The sequence below is a fragment of the Pseudophryne corroboree genome, chromosome 12 (assembly GCF_028390025.1).
Source record: "Pseudophryne corroboree isolate aPseCor3 chromosome 12, aPseCor3.hap2, whole genome shotgun sequence".
Taxonomy (NCBI): domain Eukaryota; kingdom Metazoa; phylum Chordata; class Amphibia; order Anura; family Myobatrachidae; genus Pseudophryne; species Pseudophryne corroboree.
Genome location: NC_086455.1, coordinates 23278980 through 23298734, shown reverse-complemented (window position 1 = coordinate 23298734; position 19755 = coordinate 23278980). Strand labels below are relative to the sequence as shown.

Below are 19755 nucleotides of genomic sequence, written 5' to 3'. Positions count from 1 at the left end.
AATCTTGGTCTTTTTGAAATGGTGACACCAGCTTTATGTGCTGGGCTTAGTTTACCGCAATTGTCCTGCAAATCAACATTCTGGAACTCAAATAAAATATTTGGCTCTTCAGGGGTGATCTCATTTCCTGATGGGCAGGGTATTAAATGTCCGTTCTGACAAGGTTTCTGTAGATGGCTCAATTGTGGTAAAAGATTTGTTCATTGTCCACTGCACAGAGGCGGTGGCTGCTATCTTACTGGTATTTAAATATAGGAAAGCTGATTTGTCAGCGGTCCTTTCCTGCAGCTGAAAGCCTTCATGCAACTTGGAAGTTGTTGGGAGTTTCTGGATGTGGCCTTTATAGCCAAAAACTTGGCCTCTGATACACATGAGAACTACAGGTTTTCCACTGAATGCTATCCCCTAACCCTTTTTTATGTCTTTCCCTGGCTTTTTCTCGCAGTGTTGTGAAGATATAGAAGAATAGGAGGAGGGGTAGCAATGTATGTGAAAAAAAGCATAAATGCTACTTTAATACAAAATATTGAAGCCAAAACTGAAGCCCTTTGGGTCACCATAGAAACTGGGAAGAAGGACATTATTCGCATTGGGGTGATCTATAGACCACCAGGCCAGGGGCAGGATTTGGACAGGAACCTATTGTTGGACATCTCTAAAATGGCTTTTAAGGGAGAAGTCATAATCATGGGAGACTTTAATTTACCTGATGTAAATTGGGAGGGGTCTTTTGCAAGTTCAGCTACAAGTGGCAAATTTCTACATTCCTTACAGGGAGCATCTCTCAAGCAATTGGTGAGGGAGCCCACTCGCAAAGACTCAATATTAGATCTAATTCTTACAAATGGTGATAGGATATCTGATATATATGTGGGTGAGCACCTGGGATCCAGTGATCATCAAGCAGTATGGTTTAGTATAAAGACAGGATCCAACTCCTCTCACACAAAAACAAAGGTGTTGGATTTTAGAAATGCAGACTTTGCAAAAATGGGGAGATGTTTAAGTGATTCATTGGCAGACTGGAGGAACTTGGAAGGCGTGCAGGAGAGGTGGAAAAAAATGAAAAGTGCATTACTAAGTGCAACAGACCTTTGTATCAAAATGGTTAGGAAAAGCACCAGGAAAAGGAAGCCAGTGTGGTTCACAAAAGTAGTATCAACTAGTGTGAAAGCAAAAAAGATGGCTTTTAGGAAATACAAACAGACTCAAAATAATAACGACAAAGAGGTGTATCTGGACAGACGGAAGGATGCTAAGAAAGTGATCAAACGTGCAAAGGCAGAAGCTGAGGAGAAAATGGCCCAGTCAGTAGATAAAGGGGGCAAAACTTTTTTTAAGTATATAAGTGAAAGGAGAAAATCAAATGGAGGAATAATAAGACTTAAGACAGAGAGTGGGCATTTGGTGGAGGGAGACAAGGCAATAGCAGATCACCTAAATAATTATTTTTGCTCAGTATTTACTACAGAAGAAGGGATGGGGCCACAGTTAAATTGCAAGGACATTCATAAAAATAAGGTAGATGAAAATACATTTACAGAGGAGAAGGTCCTAACAGAACTAAAAGTGGATAAATCAATGGGACCAGATGGGATACACCCAAGGATACTCAAAGAGCTAAAAGATGTGCTGGTTACACCTTTAACAGATTTATTTAACCAGTCACTAAATACAGGTGCTATTCCAGAGGACTGGAAAAGAGCAAATGTAGTTCCACTGCACAAAAGTGGAAGCAAGGAAGAAGCAAGTAACTACAGACCAGTAAGCCTTACATCAGTAGTAGGGAACGTAATGGAAAAACTATTAAAAGAAAGAGTTGTGGAATATCTTAAATCAAACAACTTACAGGATCCAAAACAGCATGGATTTACTGGTGGGAGATCATGCCAAACAAATCTTATTGACTTTTTTGACTCTGTGATGAAAATAATAGATCAAGGGGGAGCTGTAGATGTAGCATATCTAGACTTTAGTAAGGCATTTGACACTGTCCCACATCGCAGACTGCTAAATAAACTTGAAAGCCTTGGGGTGGATTATAAATCAGTTAAATGGATAAGAACCTGGTTGCAGGATAGGAAACAGACAGTCGTAGTTAATGGAGTGCAATCTATGGAGGGAAATGTTACCAGTGGAGTACCCCAGGGATCTGTACTTGGTCCAGTTCTCTTTAATATCTTTGTTGGTGACATTGCAGATGGTATTGAAGGGAAGATATGCCTTTTTGCAGATGATACAAAGATATGCAACAGGGTAGACACACCGGGAGGGGTCAAACAAATGATTAATGACCTAGGTAGGCTTGAGAAATGGTCAAGAACGTGGCAACTACAGTTTAATGCTAAAAAATGCAAAATCATGCACTTGGGTCTCAAAAACCCAAAGGCTAAGTATAGTATCAAGGGTACTATAATGGAAACTACTGAGGAGGAAAGAGATTTAGGAGTCACTATTTCAAGTGACTTGAAGGCAGGAAAGCAATGCAACAAAGCAATGAGAAAGGCAAGTCAGATGCTTGGTTGCATAGGGAGAGGAATCAGTAGCAGGAAAAAAGAAGTGATAATGCCACTGTATAGGTCATTGGTACGGCCCCATCTGGAATACTGTGTCCAGTTCTGGAGACCCTATCTCCAGAAGGATATAAATACATTAGAGAGTGTACAAAGAAGGGCAACTAAAATGGTGCATGGCCTACATCACAAAACTTACCCGGAAAGGCTAAAAGATCTTAACATGTATAGTTTGGAGGAGAGAAGGGAAAGGGGAGACATGATAGAAACTTTCAAATATATAAAGGGTCTTAACAAAGTTCAGGAGGGAAACATTCTTCAAAGGAAAAGAAGTATTAGAACTCGAGGGCATACATTGAGACTGGAGGGGGGGTGGTTCAGGGGAAATTTAAGGAAAAATTACTTCACAGAAAGGGTAGTGGATAAGTGGAATAGCCTCCCATCAGAGGTGGTAGAGGCTAAGACTGTAGGGCAATTTAAACATGCTTGGGACAGGCATATGAATATCCTTACAAAGAATCAAGGTTAAAAAAGGGTGGAGATTGCCTAAAGGATAAAATAAAAAAGGGGCAGACTAGATGGGCCAAGTGGTTCTTATCTGCCGTCAAATTCTATGTTTCTATGTTTCTATGTTAAGATCAGACAGGAGACAATCACTGTGATTCTTTTGCTGTATATTGGTCAAACCAGGAATTTATGCAAAATTTCAGGACATCTGTGGGGATTATTACATTGCCCATATCTTCTTTCCAAGGGCCCTTTACGTAATCAGAATTTTATAGGCCAAATGATTTTCAGAAACAATGTTTTGGAACCAAAGCCTGTCTTTTCCAAGCCTCAGGGAATGGGGCCGCTGTATTCAGTGGCCTGTGCCTCACTACTTTAACTCATGATGCATCTCACTTGTGTCTCTCACTGTTTTTTTCCGGTGATGCCTAGACAGAGGGCTGGCCCTCGGGTCTCCTAAGATGCAGGTCTATTTACTCCTGTTCAAGAGGCTGCTTGCCTCCCCTCCTGGAGTCCCATACTTTTTCTTCAGGAGTATCTTATGTCTGTCCATTATTCTGGTATATATCTAGATGTCTCTCTCATTTATGGTATTATGAAATTGGGTGAACTCCAGATATAAAACTGAATCCAGGGATCATGTATTCTCCAGACTGGTGGTAACAGCAGTGATAAGTAAATGTTAGTCCCTAGTCCTGTGGAGGTCATTGTGGAAATGGCACTTTTGCATCTTCTATGCAATCCATCCAAGCTTTTCCAGCAGATGATGATCCGCTAATGTGCACTGATTGACCTAACTAAGAATATAGGTGTTGAAGGTGTCTACATCTAATGTAGATTGAAGAATTGTTTTGATAAAATATAGTTCTTTATACAGTAGCACGTAACTTGTCTTATTTGGACTTTTATTTTTCTCCCAAGAGCATACAAAGTTCACGGTCTCATGTATTTTTTGTTTTTAGGTTCAGAACAAGCTGGATGGCTGCTATTATGCAGTAAAACGAGTACATATTAATCCTGCCAGCAAACAGTTCAGGAGAATTAAAGGTGAAGTTACATTGCTGTCTCGACTAAACCATGAAAACATAGTGAGGTATTACAACGCCTGGATTGAAAAACACGAACTTCCACCTCCTTCAACCCCCAAACCCGAGACACCTGTAGAGAAGAAGACGACAGTGAAGCCAGAGCAGGTTGTGAAGAACGAGCTGGGGTTGCTTGATGACGTGGAGACCAACGCGCCAGCCCCGATCATGGCCAGTTCAGTGGAGTGGAGCACGTCTTGTGAAAGGTCATCAAGTGCACACTGTAAAAGCTCCGATTCAAGTGATGACGATGATGACGACGATGAGGAGGATGAAGAGGGGGTGTTTTCACCATCATTTTTGTAAGTTGATTAAGCAGTCATAGTGTTGACATGACTTATGTCTGTAGTTGCTGTCTTTTTTTATATATTTTAATTATAATACAAGCTTAATGAGCTAAACACGTGGCTCTCCGGGTGGCGTGATTAAACAGACAGTCCAGTTTTGGCCTCCTGCTATGATTACTAACTGCTTTGCTTTATCTTTCTGGCTTTCTTGTATGCTTTTCAGCCATGCTTTTTCACTTCTTTGGATACAACAGTTCTGCTGGGCATACACGTGCAGATAAAATGCCTGTCCGACCAATAGGACCTTTATCTGGCAGCCTGAAACCCTACAGATATCATGGACATACACTGTGCGATCTCTCATAGTGTATTGGCCACAATATCTGAGCTCCTTCCCTGGGGAGAATACATATCCCCGTTCCTCTCCAGTGAAGGAACAAATGTCTGTCAATTGCCGCGGTAGGGCATACACTGCCCGATACGGGCGACTTGACACTTAGAAACTATCGCATCGGACTGACATGCTGGACGATCTGGCACGATCGATATTTTCGGATTGGTCATCCGCATACACGCTGCAATTATCTGGCCGATATCTTGACTTGATTCTGCATTTTTTTTTTTTTTTTGTTCTTTATCTCTGTCTGCTTTACAGTATCTTTCCCAAGGCTTCGTACATAGGCCCTCAATCCGAGTTGATAGCTCGCTAGCTACTTTTAGCAGCCATGCAAACGCATAGTCGCCGCCCACGGAGTGTATTTTCGCTTGGCAAGAGTGCGAATGCCTGTGCAGCCGAGTGGTACAAAAACATTTTGTGCAAAACAAGACCAGCCCTGTAGTTACGTATTCTGTGCAATGATTGCTGCGACGAAGGTCCCGGAATTGACGTCCGATACCCGCCCGGCAAACGCCTGGTCACGCCTGCGTTTTTCCAAACACTCCCAGAAAACGGTCAGTTGACACCCATAAACTCCCACTTCCTGTCAATCTCCTTGCGATTGGCTGTGCGAATGGAATCGTCGCTAGAAGCAGTGCAAAACAACAATGGTCTCTGTACCCGTATGCCGCGCGTGCGCATTGCGGCTCATACGCATGCGTAGTTTTGCAGTTTTTTGAAAATGATCGCTACGCAGCATACAACGGCAGCTAGCGATCAACTCTGAATGACCCCCATAGACCCAAAAGTACCAACCAATCAGCTTCTATCACTTGAGTTAGGAGCTGATTAGTTAGTACAGTACTTTATCTCTCTCCAAGTTTTGATGCAGATATCTTATTGTTATCGTTAACTATATGGATGCTGTGTGCACGTTTGATCCTTTTTTATAGTATGTATGGAATCCCCCTTAATACCAGTAACACTGTTGTGGTGTATATTACACATCTGTGCAGTAGTTTCTCCTCATAAGGCAGTGTGTGTGTATGTTTTTGCTTCTTTTCAAACTAGATTTAAATTTATGGGGGAATTCAATTAATAACAAAAAATTTCTGCACAAAAAACTTCAGGACTTTACCGTGATTTATTGCCTGATGGTGTTATCCAAAATCCCTGATACTGCCGGCTATCGGGGGTAATTGAATGAGCCCCCCAGGGATCAATTAGCTGTGTTAATTTACCGCGGCTAATTGAATCCGCCCCTTCAGCTTCAGATTTTGTTTGAATCTTAGCTTTTTTTTTTGTAAACTGCTGGTTTCTAAATCACCAATTTCCTGTTCCCGTTTTAATCTTGTGTCTTGTAGATAAGAAAAGAAAAGGGTTTGAACATTAATCTTCCTTTTGTTATCCTGCAAACTACAGTCAGGATCTGTTAGCAGAATATTTTATACTCCTACTTGGTGTTCTGCAAAATTCTACAGTATGGACTCATTGCATCCCTAATTTATATAGTGTTTGGGGGTTTTTTGTTTTGTTTTTCAGAATTTGAGTCTACAGAAAATTTGTGGAAGGTGATTTTGTGGGGGAAATCGGAATTATTTATGTTGTACAAAAAAAAAAATGACCAACTACTTTTTAATACACTCACAGGTCTTTTATTAGTAAGGTACCATGAGCTAATACCATATCACTTGCCTACTCTCCTTAATTGTCCAGGAGACTCGATTTGTGGGTGCATTCCTGGGATCACGAGAGAGTAGGATATTCTCCCATAACTGCTCCTTTCCTGTTATGATCTTGAACAACATATCTCTCTGGAAGGAACAGAATATAGGCCTTTATGGAAATTTTCTATAAAATATGTAAAACACTGTTTTTAAGGGGTCACATCTATATATGAACATATTCATCTTTAAATTACATATTTAATTTGAGTGTTTAGCCCATTCCTATCTGGAATTGGCGAGGACACTGAATGCTTAGGCTGACCTGAGTAATGGTGTATCTATAGCACACTTGTTTAATTTACATTATTCAGTGTGGGTAAAATACCATTAAATTCTATTTTATTGTGAAACTGTATCAATTAGTTTCTTTTGCCAAGGGTTCTTAAAGTGCACTTTTATCTAGCACATATATTTGTTAATTGCCTTTATTGTCTAATAGAGTGTCCTGTGTGTTTTATTTGCTAAGGACAAGTAATGAAGTGTCAGCTTTTGAACACACTATGGCCCTCATTCCGAGTTGTTCGCTCGCTAGCCGCTTTTCGCAGCAGTGCACACGCTAAGCCGCCGCCTACTGGGAGTGAATCTTAGCTTTGCAGATTAGCGAACGAAAGATTCGCAAAATAGCGAATAGAATAGCGATCAGAAATTTCTTTGCAGTTTCCGAGTAGCTCGATACTTACTCTGCCACTGTGATCAGTTCAGTTCTTTTCGTTCCTGGTTTGACGTCACAAACACACCCAGCGTTCGCCCAGACACTCCCCCGTTTCTCCAGCCACTCCCGCGTTTTTCCCAGAAACGGCAGCGTTTTTTCACACACTCCCATAAAACGGCCAGTTTCCGCCCAGAAACACCCACTTCCTGTCAATCACACTCCGATCACCAGAACGATGAAATTTCTTCGTTAAGCCTTGAGTAAAATACCAAACTTCTTTGCAAATTTACTTGGCGCAGGCGCTGTGCGAACATTGCGCATGCGCAGTTTGCGGAAAATCGCTGCGAAGAAATATAACGAGCGAACAACTCGGAATGAGGGCCTATATATTGTTACAAAATACAACATTTAATCAGCTAAAATGTTGACGTACGTTTCTAAGTATTGGGAGAATTTGGGCATTTCATTCAGCCTGGTAAAATGTTGACGTACGTTTCTATTTATTGGGAGAATTTATCTATTTCATTAGAAAAAAGAAACATTTCATCAGTGCAGCGAAAGCTGTGATCCCGGATTACTGGATAGCCCCTCGCCCTCCTCAGATATCAGTTTGATTCCAAGGACTGGATATGTAAATTGACATGGGGGATGTTTCACTTTCTAGCCAGGATAGGTACAAGGGCTGTGCAGCCACATGGTTTGCCTGACTAGAATACAAAGAATCCACTGATGATAGGGCTTGGTTGTAGAAATGGAGCAATCTAAAGCAGACCAAATTGCACTACTTCTACACTCTTACTAATTCCGGAGCTAAAACTCATTATTGCTGTAGACTTTTATTTTAATCTGATTCCTCCCACTTCTTTCCTTTTATGTTCTTTCCCTGTCACCCCCCATCTACTAGTTTGTGTGTCTTTGTTCTTTTCTTTTTTTAATTGACAATTTTAAAAATTGTATTCGCACTGTAATTATCATTATGGATGCTTTTATTGCCTGTACAATTGTGACTGAATAAACATTGATTTTACAAGAAAAAAAAAAAAGAAATTGGCAAAGGACCACTAATTACCTGTATGTGATCATCTTCCAGTGTCTCTTGTAAGAGATTCCGCTTTCATACTTTTCTTATTCCCACAGGCCGGGAACAGACTCCGATAGTGAGATTATTTTTGAAGATGGGAACAGTCCTGATCAGGTGAAGACTACATACATGTAAAGTGTTATTTTTTTGTGTGGTTTGCCTTTGATGTTCCGTTATCTTAAAATGCCATTCATGTTTAATGCCAGGCTGTATGATTACATCTGGATGTGCTGCAGTTATGGACATTTCACAGTGACACATTGCAGACCGCAGCAGTCCCTTTAACTAGAGCAATAGTCACATTAGCTCTTCAGCATCACATAGGTATGAGCAATTTAAACATGCATGGGATAGACATAAGGATATCCTTCCAAAGAAATAAGGATCAAATAAGGTTAGAGATAAAAATAATGTAAAAAAAAAAGAAAAAGGGCAGACTAGATGGGCCAAGTGGTTCTTATCTGCCAACAAATTCTATGTTTCTATGTTAGGTGATGGGAAACATAAAGCCTATCGGAGTCCCACTTCTGCAGCATTTGGGGCTGAGTCAAAGATGTACACTGTAGCATAGCTGCTGCGTCTTTGTACGCAGCAGTTGTGCTAAAATGTGCGAAAGCCGTAGGAGGTGTGTTGTGTAAATAGACTCCTCCTGCCGGCTTCTGTGATCCGCTGTTGCCTCCAAAGATGCAGCATCTGATCCCACTACCTAGTCATCTGAGTAATCCTGAGGTTGCTCTGGATGTCTAGTGACATCACGCTGCCGGGGCCAGTGAAGCTGCGTCTGAGGAAGCAGCCACTGGCATCAGCATAGCCAGAAAATGGGGCTGACACCCTCGTTTTCTGGAACGCTGTCCGATGTCACCCCCCGAAACACCAACGGCATGGTCAATCATGCTGTGGCTTTTGGGGCACTGCAAGTGATCTCACAGGCCCAGATCTACTGTACATATGCGTAGTGCAGCTTCTGCGCTAGGCCAGATCTAAAAACATTGGAGATGTGTTGCAAACATCTGATTTACAGTATCACTGAATTAGGTCCTTTGTTTGTAAAGCAAATATTACCAGGGTTATGGAGTGATGGTGGGAGGGGGGGGGGGGTTTATGTAGCCCTCATCCAAGCTGTTATATTACAAAATACATTAAAAATAAGAATTTACTCACCGGTAATTCTATTTCTCGTAGTCCGTAGTGGATGCTGGGATCTCCGTAAGGACCATGGGGAATAGACGGGCTCCGCAGGAGACTGGGCACTCTAAAGAAAAGATTAGGTACTATCTGGTGTGCACTGGCTCCTCCCTCTATGCCCCTCCTCCAGACTTCCGTTAGGGAAACTGTGCCCGGAAGAGCTGACATTACAAGGAAAGGAAATTTTGAATCCAGTGTAAGACTCATACCAGCCACACCAATCACACTGTACAACTTGTGATAACCTTACCCAGTTAACAGTATGAACAACAACTGAGCCTCACTCAACGGATGGCTCATAACAATAACCCTTAGTTAAGCAATAACTATATACACGTATTGCAGAAAGTCCGCACTTGGGACGGGCGCCCAGCATCCACTACGGACTACGAGAAATAGAATTACTGGTGAGTAAATTCTTATTTTCTCTGACGTCCTAGTGGATGCTGGGAACTCCGTAAGGACCATGGGGATTATACCAAAGCTCCCAAACGGGCGGGAGAGTGCGGATGACTCTGCAGCACCGAATGAGCAAACACAAGGTCCTCCACAGCCAGGGTATCAAACTTGTAGAACTTTGCAAATGTGTTTGAACCCGACCAAGTAGCTGCTCGGCAAAGCTATAAAGCCGAGACCCCTCGGGCAGCCGCCCAAGAAGAGCCCACCTTCCTTGTGGAATGGGCTTTTACTGATTTTGGATGCGGCAATCCAGCCGCAGAATGAGCCTGCTGAATCGTGCTACAGATCCAGCGAGCAATAGTTTGCTTTGAAGCAGGAGCACCCAGCTTGTTGGGTGCATGCAAGATAAACAGCGAGTCAGTCTTCCTGATTCCAGCCGTTCTGGAAACATATATTTTCAAAGCCCTGACTACGTCCAGCAACTTGGAGTCCTCCAAGTCCCAAGTAGCCGCAGGCACCACAATAGGTTGGTTCAAATGAAAAGATGACACCACCTTTGGGAGAAATTGGGGACGAGTCCTCAATTCTGCCCTGTCCATATGGAAGATCAGATATGGGCTTTTACATGACAAAGCCGCCAATTCCGACACACGCCTAGCCGATGCTAAGGCCAACAGCATGACCACTTTCCACGTGAGATACTTTAGTTCCACGGTCTTAAGTGGCTCAAACCAGTGGGATTTCAGGAAATCCAACACAACGTTAAGATCCCAGGGTGCCACTGGTGGCACAAAAGGGGGCTGAATATGCAGCACTCCCTTAACAAATGTCTGAACCTCAGGCAGTGAAGCCAGTTCTTTTTGAAAGAAAATGGATAGGGCCGAAATCTGGACCTTTATGGACCCCAATTTTAGGCCCATAGTCACCCCTGACTGTAGGAAGTGCAGGAAACGACCCAGTTGGAATTCCTCTGTAGGGGCCTTCCTGGCCTCACACCAAGCAACATATTTCCGCCATATACGGTGATAATGCTTTGCTGTCACGTCTTTCCTAGCCTTTATCAGCGTAGGAATAACTTCATCCGGAATGCCTTTTTCCGCTAGGATCCGGCGTTCAACCGCCATGCCGTCAAACGCAGCTGCGGTAAGTCTTGGAACAGACAGGGCCCTTGTTGCAGCAGGTCCTGTCTGAGAGGCAGAGGCCATGGGTCCTCTGTGCGCATTTATGGGTACCAAGTCCTTCTTGGCCAGTCCGGAACAATGAGTATTGTTCTTATTTCTCTCTTTCTTACTATTCTCAGTACCTTGGGTATGAGAGGAAGAGGAGGAAACACATATAACGACTGGTACACCCACGGTGTCACTGGGGCGTCCACAGCTATCGCCTGAGGGTCCCTTGACCTGGCGCAATATCTTTTTAGCTTTTTGTTGAGGCGGGACGCCATCATGTCCACCTGTGGCAGTTCCCATCGGTTTGCAATCAGTTGGAAGACCTCTTGATGAAGTCCCCACTCTCCCGGGTGGAGGTCGTGTCTGCTGAGGAAGTCTGCTTCCCAGTTGTCCACTCCCGGAATGAACACTGCTGACAGTGCTTGCACGTGATTCTCCGCCCATCGAAGAATCTTTGTGGCTTCCGCCATTGCCATCCTGCTTCTTGTGCCGCCCTGGCGGTTTACATGGGCGACTGCCGTGATGTTGTCTGACTGAATCAGCACTGGCCGGTTTTGAAGCAGGGGCTCTGCTTGACTCAGGGCGTTGTAAATGGCCCTTAATTCCAGTATATTTATGTGTAGAGAAGTCTCCAGACTTGACCACAGCCCTTGGAAGTTTCTTCCCTGAGTGACTGCCCCCCATCCTCGGAGGCTTGCATCCGTGGTCACCAGGACCCAGTCCTGTATGCCGAACCTGCGGCCCTCGAGAAGGTGAGCACTCTGCAGCCACCACAGAAGAGACACCCTGGCCCTTGGGGACAGGGTGATCAGCCGATGCATCTGAAGATGCGATCCGGACCACTTGTCCAACAGATCCCACTGAAAGATCCTCGCATGGAACCTGCCGAAGGGAATGGCTTCGTATGAAGCCACCATCTTTCCCAGGACTCGCGTGCAGTGATGCACCAATACCTGTTTTGGTTTCAGGAGGTCCCTGACCAGAGATGCTAATTCCTGGGCCTTCTCCACCGGGAGAAACACCTTCTTCTGTTCTGTGTCCAGAATCATGCCCAGGAAAAGCAGACGCGTCGTAGGAATCAGCTGAGACTTTGGAACATTCAGAATCCAGCCGTGCTGTTGCAACACTTCCTGAGAGAGTGCTACGCTGATCAACAACTGCTCCCTGGACCTCGCCTTTATGAGGAGATCGTCCAAGTACGGGATAATTATAACTCCCTTCTGCCGAAGGAGTATCATCATTTCGGCCATTACCTTGGTAAATATTCTCGGTGCCGTGGACAGGCCAAACGGCAACGTCTGGAATTGGTAATGACAGTCCTGTACCACAAATCTGAGGTACTCCTGGTGAAGTGGGTAAATGGGGACATGCAAGTTAGCATCTTTGATGTCCAGCGACACCATAAAATCCCCCTCTTCCAGGCTTGCAATAACCGCTCTGAACGATTCCATTTTGAACTTGAATTTCTTTATATAAGTGTTCAAGGATTTTAAATTCAGAATGGGTCTCACCGAACCGTCCGGTTTCGGTACCACAAACATTGTGGAATAGTAACCCCTTCCCTGTTGAAGGAGGGGGACCCTGACAATCACTTGCTGGAGGTACAGCTTGTGAATTGCCGCCAGCACTACCTCCCTTTCCATGGGGGAAGCTGGCAAGGCTGATTTGAGGTAACGGCGGGGGGGAGTCGCTTCGAATTCCAGCTTGTATCCCTGAGATACAATTTGTATAGCCCAGAGATCCACCTGTGAGCGAACCCACTGGCTGCTGAAGTTTCGGAGACGCGCCCCCAACGCACCTGGCTACGCCTATGGAGCCCCAACGTCATGCGGTGGACTTAGTGGAAGCAGGGGAGGACTTTTGTTCCTGGGAACTGGCTGCATTGTGCAGCTTCTTACCTCTACCCCTGCCTCTGGCAAGAAAGGATGCGCCCCTGACCCTCTTGCCTTTTTGGGAACGAAAGGACTGCATTTGATAATACGGTGCTTTCTTAGGCTGTGAGGAAACCTGAGGCAAGAAAGTCGACTTTCCAGCTGTCGCTGTAGACACGAGGTCCGACAGACCGTCCCCAAACAATTCCTCACCCTTATAAGGCAAAACCTCCATGTGTTTTTTAGAATCGGCATCTCCTGTCCATTGCCGAGTCCATAAGACCCTCCTGGCAGAAATGGACATAGCATTAATTCTAGAGCCCAGCAGGCAAATGTCCCTCTGAGCATCCCGCATATATAAGACGACGTCTTTGATATGGCCCAGGGTTAGCAAAACAGTATCTCTGTCGAGGGAATCTATGTCGTCTAACAGAGTATCTGTCCACGCTGCTACAGCACTACACATCCAGGCTGAAGCAATAGCAGGTCTCAGTAGAGTACCAGAGTGTGAATACACTGACTTCAGGATAGCTTCCTGCTTTCTGTCCGCAGGCTCCTTTAGGGCGGCCGTATCCTGAGACGGCAGGGCCACCTTTTTAGATAAGCGTGTCAGCGCCTTGTCCACCCTAGGGGATATTTCCCAACGTAACCTGTCCGTTGGCGGGAAAGGGTACGCCATCAGTAACCTCTTAGAAATCACTAATTTCTTATCAGGGGAACTCCACGCTTCTTCACACAATTCATTTAATTCATCAGATGGGGGAAAAGTCACTGGCTGCTTTTTCTCCCCAAACAAATAAACCCTCTTGGTATTAACAGGGTTAATCTCAGAAATGTGTAATACGAGAGAAGCGGCGGGCGGACCCGACTTCAGAGACGCGGGAGCAGTGTAAGACAGCGGGCGGCTATGTTACCCGGCGGCCGGAGCAGCTGCGGCGGGCGGCAGTCAGCCGAAAGACACCAGCGCCTTCTCCACACCTCGGGGCGGCAGCGGAAGCTGACCGCCCCGTTCTCCCCCCTCACATACCTGCAATTGTTGCTTCTGTGATGAGGCTCCGACGGGGCTTCTCAGTAAGCGCCGGCCAGCCTGCAGGATGTGTGTGTGTGGCTGTGAGGGAGCTCTTTCAGAGAGGCCCGACACGCCCCTGCTGCTATCAGCAGCTGCACTATCCCTGACCCTGCCTTTTGGAAGGGGGAAAGGGATGTATAGAATAGAAAAATATAAAAATAAAAATTTAAGAGTACTCCAGTGCCCCCTATGGATTCAAAGAAAAGGATTTACCTGGTAAGTACCAAAATCCTATTTTCATTGCAATAATCATGTATTGGATGGCCTTGGTCATTTTAGACTGTAAATGTGCCTCATCATCGTCGACACTGGAGTCGGACTCCGTGTCGACATCTGTGTCAACCATCTGAGATAGAGGGCATTTATGAGCCCCTGACGGTTTCTGAGTCACCTGGGCAGGCGCGGGCTGAGACCACGGCTGTCCCAAGGCTGCAGCGTCATCAAACCTTTTATGTAAGGAGTTTACATTGTCATTTAAGACCTTCCACATATCCATCCAATCAGGTGTCTGCCCCGACGGGGGCGACACCACACTTATCTGCCCTTGCTCCGCCTCCACGTAACCTTCCTCATCAAACATGTCGACACAGCCGTACCGACACACCGCACACACACACAGGGAATGCTCAGACTGAGGACAGGATCCCACAAAGTCCTTTGGGGAGACAGAGAGAGAGTATGCCAGCACACACCACAGCGCTATATAACACAGGGATTTTCACTTATAATAAGTGATTACCCAATAGCTGCTTTATATGTCTTATTTGCGCCTAAATTTATGTGCCCCCCCCTCTCTTTTTAACCCGTCTTGTACCTGGATACTGCAGGGGAGAGCCTGGGGAGCTGCTTCCAGCGGAGCTGTGAAGAGAAAATGGTGCTGGTGTGCTGAGGAAGAAGGCCCCGCCCCCTCAGTGGCGCGCTTCTGTCCCGCTTTCTGTGTAAAAAAATGGCGGGGTTTTTTACATATATACAGTGCCAGACTGTATATATGTATTTTTATGCCAAAGGTACTTCAATTGCAGCCCAGGGCGCCCCCCCCCAGCGCCCTGCACCCTACAGTGACAGGAGTGTGTAAGTGTGCTGGGAGCAATGGCGCACGGCTGCGGTGCTGTGCGCTACCTTAATGAAGACAGGAGTCTTCAGCCGCCGATTTCGTCGTCTTCAAGCTTCTGTTCTTCTGGCTCTGCAAGGGGGACGGCGGCGCAGCTCCGGGAATGGACGATCGAGGACAGGTGCCTGTGTTCGAACCCTCTGGAGCTAATGGTGTCCAGTAGCCTAAGAAGCACAAACTAGCTGCAAGCAGGTAGGTTTGCTTCTCTCCCTTTAGTCCCACGTAGCAGTGAGTCTGTTGCCAGCAGAAGCTCACTGAAAATAAAAAACCTAATAAATACTTTCTTTACTCAGGAGAGCCCACTAGGAGCACCCAGCTCTGGCCGGGCACAGATTCTAACTGAGGTCTGGAGGAGGGGCATAGAGGGAGGAGCCAGTGCACACCAGATAGTACCTAATCTTTTCTTTAGAGTGCCCAGTCTCCTGCGGAGCCCGTCTATTCCCCCATGGTCCTTACGGAGTTCCCAGCATCCACTAGGACATCAGAGAAATTCAAAATACAATTTTTTGTTTATAGTCTTTATGGAATTTGAGAGCCACATGCTAAAGGGCCACACAGTACCCTAACCTGTGCGTACAAAACTTTTTGTATTCTGTACAAGCTCTGCTCCTGTGTTCTCAGCAAGGGTGCAGGATTGATGCTTGGTAACCCCACAATCTGTTCCTTTGAAGCGAACGCTCCCAGGACATTATAACCTTCTCTCGCTTTCGCGCTCTCTCTCGCTTTCGCGCTCTCTCTCGCTTTCGCGCTCTCTCTCGCTTTCGCGCTCTCTCTCGCTTTCGCACTCTCTCTCGCTTTCGCGCTCTCGTTTTCGCTCTCTCTCTCTCTCGTTTTCGCGCTCTCTCTCTCTCGTTTTCGCTCTCTCGTTTTCTCTCTCTCTCTCTCTCTCTCTCTCTCTCTCTCTCTCTCGTTTTCGCTCTCTCGTTTTCGCTCTCTCTCTCGTTTTCGCTCTCTCTCTCGTTTTCGCTCTCTCTCGTTTTCGCTCTCTCTCTCGTTTTCGCTCTCTCTCTCGTTTTCGCTCTCTCTCTCGTTTTCGCTCTCTCTCTCGTTTGCGCGCTCTCTCTCTCGTTTGCGCGCTCTCTCTCTCGTTTTCGCGCTCTCTCTCTCGTTTTCGCTCTCTCTCTCGTTTTCGCGCTCTCTCTCTCGTTTTCGCTCTCTCTCTCTCTCGTTTTCGCTCTCTCTCTCTCGTTTTCGCTCTCGTTTTCTTTCTCTCTCTCGTTTTCTCGCTCTCTCGTTCTTTTATCAAAGCCAAGGTTTGTATGAGAATTGAAATCATTCTCTCGTTCTCTCTCTCTCTCGTTCTCTCTCTCTCGTTCGTTTTTCTCTCTCTCTCTCGTTTTCTCTCTCTCTCTCTCTCTCTCTCTCTCGTTCTTTCATCAAAGCCAAGGTTTGTATGAGAATTGAAATCATTCTCTCGTTCTCGTTCTCTCTCTCTCGTTCTCTCTCTCTCGTTCGTTTTTCTCTCTCTCTCTCGTTTTCTCTCTCTCTCTCTCTCTCTCTCTCTCTCTCTCGTTCTTTCATCAAAGCCAAGGTTTGTATGAGAATTGAAATCATTGTATTATACTTCATGCATATAAGAATAGGGGGACACTGCATAGACGGGGAAATCGTTAGTGTTGATGTCCATTCTATGGTTGTTGACACCAGAAAGTATATACGCCTATAGTGGACCAGGCGTTCTGGCTGTTCTTAGCCTGGCCTGTCATAAATGTACTGATTGTATTTATTGCTTGGTTTATACACACAGGAAGAGTATGCGGAGAACAAACCAGAAGAACCCAAACTCTCTGAAGTGGCCATTCAGACTGTGCATTACCTGTACATTCAGGTAGGGTAATACTGTTCAAATAGGAATGATTGGTAAAGTGATATCATTATGTACATGCCACTTTCTGGCCAGTAGGGATGAGGGCGGAGTCTCGTGTTTTGGTTTGGGTATGTAGGAACATTTCACAGTGAGCCATTTAATTAATTAAAATACCAATTATTATCAAGTATTTATGACCACTTTGGGTTGCAGACAGAAATGGCTTTAAGTAGAGTTTATAAAGGTGTCTTATCTTCATGAAATACTTTCTAGATCATATACAATAGTTTTATCTGTGTTTAAAGATGGAGTATTGCGAGAAAAGCACTTTACGAGACACTATAGATCAAGGATTATATCTGGACAACAATCGTCTTTGGAGACTGTTTCGGGAGATGTTGGATGGATTAGCCTACATTCATGAGCAGGCAAGTGCAATAATTGAGGAACCCTGTTATAATGGTGGTGTTTGGTGTATCAGTACTCTTAAACAGCAATTTAATTGTATCTCATGGATTATGTTGGGACTAACACATCAAGCAATAACTAGACCAAAATATTTTCCATTGTCTTTTAGGGCATAATCTCCTTCCATCATTCCTCTGGTGAAATGTTTTATATCCATACAATTAAAACAAACAAATAATCCAATGTTTTAGTTACATAATCTCTTAATAAAAAAGGCGTCATAAACTTTCAGGCTGCCTCTGCCAATCATATCTTATCACTGGTCAGTGAGCGTACCAGCACTGATCTACATATATATTTAGAAATGTCCTAGAAGGTTACGGCAACACTCAAAAATGTACTCCGTCCCAGAGGAGTACCACTATGTAATGGCTTTTTTTTAACAATATAGGATTCTTTCATTTAGTTGATTGACTCTATTTAATGCACTGTTCTGTTCCAGAACCGCGCATCATGGTCGGTAACATAGCTACTCTTTCCTTACCCAGCAGAGGTGCGCAGGGAGAGTAGCGACGTTGAGGGTGTGGTATATGGCGGATATGTGCGCTGAGGTTCAGTGGCTCATCAAGTTGATTCGAAATAGGCCCCTTTTGAATTCTGATTTGACTGAGCCAGCAGGCGGGGATATATGTGCGGGCCCGCTGCATGCTTGGAGGCTGAAAGCTTTGACTGTTTGGTGCAAATCCGCCGTTGCGTCATCATATCCCAATGTTACCCTGTGGATAACCTGTGGAGCCTGCTGGAGAAAAAATGAATAATTTTAATAATTAGGTAGTCATTTTAAAGTTAAACTACAAAAGCAACGACCCGAAGTAGTAATTTGTAGTACATTATTCTTTTTCTCCCTCATAAAAACACTGTTTACAGCATTTTTCTTGGACTTCTATTCTCTGAACACACATTTGTATATTCTTCATTTGTTATTTTTATTGTTACCCGTTATTTATATAGCACACACTAGGGGAATTTAGGATTGAAAAATGATCATTCCCGGGATTCCAGGGATACTTGTGATTGGCTTGTTGTGTTTAAATAAAAAATTGTAAATGTCCCAAACCACCGCCCCCCCCTGCCCAGCCGACACGACTCGCCATCTTCTGAACCGGGAGGTGGAAGGGTCCACTTGTTGGGGTGAGGTCCAGGCAGCTGTTGTCGGGCTGCGCAGTGTGACCCCTGGCATCACGTCGCGCTGCGCAGTGCGCACAGCCGGGGCAAGGGGGAGCCGGGCAGCATCTGAGCCTTCGGTAGATGCTTAACGCTGCCCGGCATTGAAATTTTTTTTATCTGGCTAATCCCTAAATCCCCGGGATTTTAGGCCTAAATCCCGGAATCCCGCCGATCTGATCACGGGATTGTCCAGCATAGCACACACATTCCTCAACGCTTTACAGAGAGTATTTGGCCATTGCCCCAGTGGAGTTTACAATCTATATTCCCTACCACATTCACACACACATGCACACACACACACTTACACACTAGAGTTATTTTTGTTGGGAGCCTATCAACCTACCAGCATATGTTTTGGTTTATGGGTAGATACCCACACAAGTACTGGGAGAATATACAAACTCCACACAGTTAGGGCCATGGTGGGAATCGAACCCATGACCTCAGTGCTTTGAGGCAGTAATGCTAACCATTACACCATCCGTGCTGTCTTCACATTGCAGAAGGAAAAATTATGAAAACTTTTATACAATAATCTGATTCTTCACTGTCGCATGGTTTAAGGCTATTATCCCTATATTCATTCTATATATATATATATTTTTTTTAAATGGATCCATTAGTTGGTAAGTGAATATTTTCCATTCTGACTTGCAGGGGATGATTCACAGAGATTTAAAGCCTGTCAATATCTTCTTAGATTCAGATGATCATGTGAAAATAGGGGATTTTGGTCTGGCTACGGATCACCCAGCCTATGTAGTAAGTACATGGACCTTTTTTTAATTTTTATTATTATAATACACTCCCGAGATCCAGCAGGGCTCCGTTACGAAGATTTGTTTCTGAAATTCAGAAAGAAACGTTACAATTTACGTGCGCTAGTCACCGTAACAAATAAGGTTGCAGTGTTTTCCTTTATTTCTCTGACGTCCTAGTGGATGCTGGGACTCCGTAAGGACCATGGGGAATAGCGGCTCCGCAGGAGACAGGGCACAAAATAAAAGCTTAAGGATCAGGTGGTGTGCACTGGCTCCTCCCCCTATGACCCTCCTCCAAGCCTCAGTTAGATTTTTGTGCCCGGCCGAGAAGGGTGCAATCTAGGTGGCTCTCCTGAGCTGCTTAGAATAAAAGTTTAGTTTAGGTTTTTTTATTTTCAGTGAGTCCTGCTGGCAACAGGCTCACTGCATCGTGGGACTAAGGGGAGAAGAAACGGACTCACCTGAGTGCAGAGTGGATCGGGTTTCTTAGGCTACTGGACATTAGCTCCAGAGGGAC

At 44.8% G+C, this 19755-nt stretch overlaps 1 protein-coding gene across 2 annotated transcripts in view; it reads left to right on the top strand.

The window, feature by feature from the left end:
- EIF2AK4 (eukaryotic translation initiation factor 2 alpha kinase 4) overlaps window positions 1-19755 on the top strand; it is a 134521-nt gene that overhangs the window by 38254 nt on the left and 76512 nt on the right. For both annotated transcript variants that reach the window (XM_063947196.1, XM_063947197.1), the window contains 5 exons: window positions 3983-4407; window positions 8285-8342; window positions 16780-16860; window positions 17145-17267; window positions 19135-19239. In XM_063947196.1, coding sequence (XP_063803266.1) covers window positions 3983-4407; window positions 8285-8342; window positions 16780-16860; window positions 17145-17267; window positions 19135-19239 — 792 coding nt within the window. The remainder of the gene's footprint in view (window positions 1-3982; window positions 4408-8284; window positions 8343-16779; window positions 16861-17144; window positions 17268-19134; window positions 19240-19755) is intronic.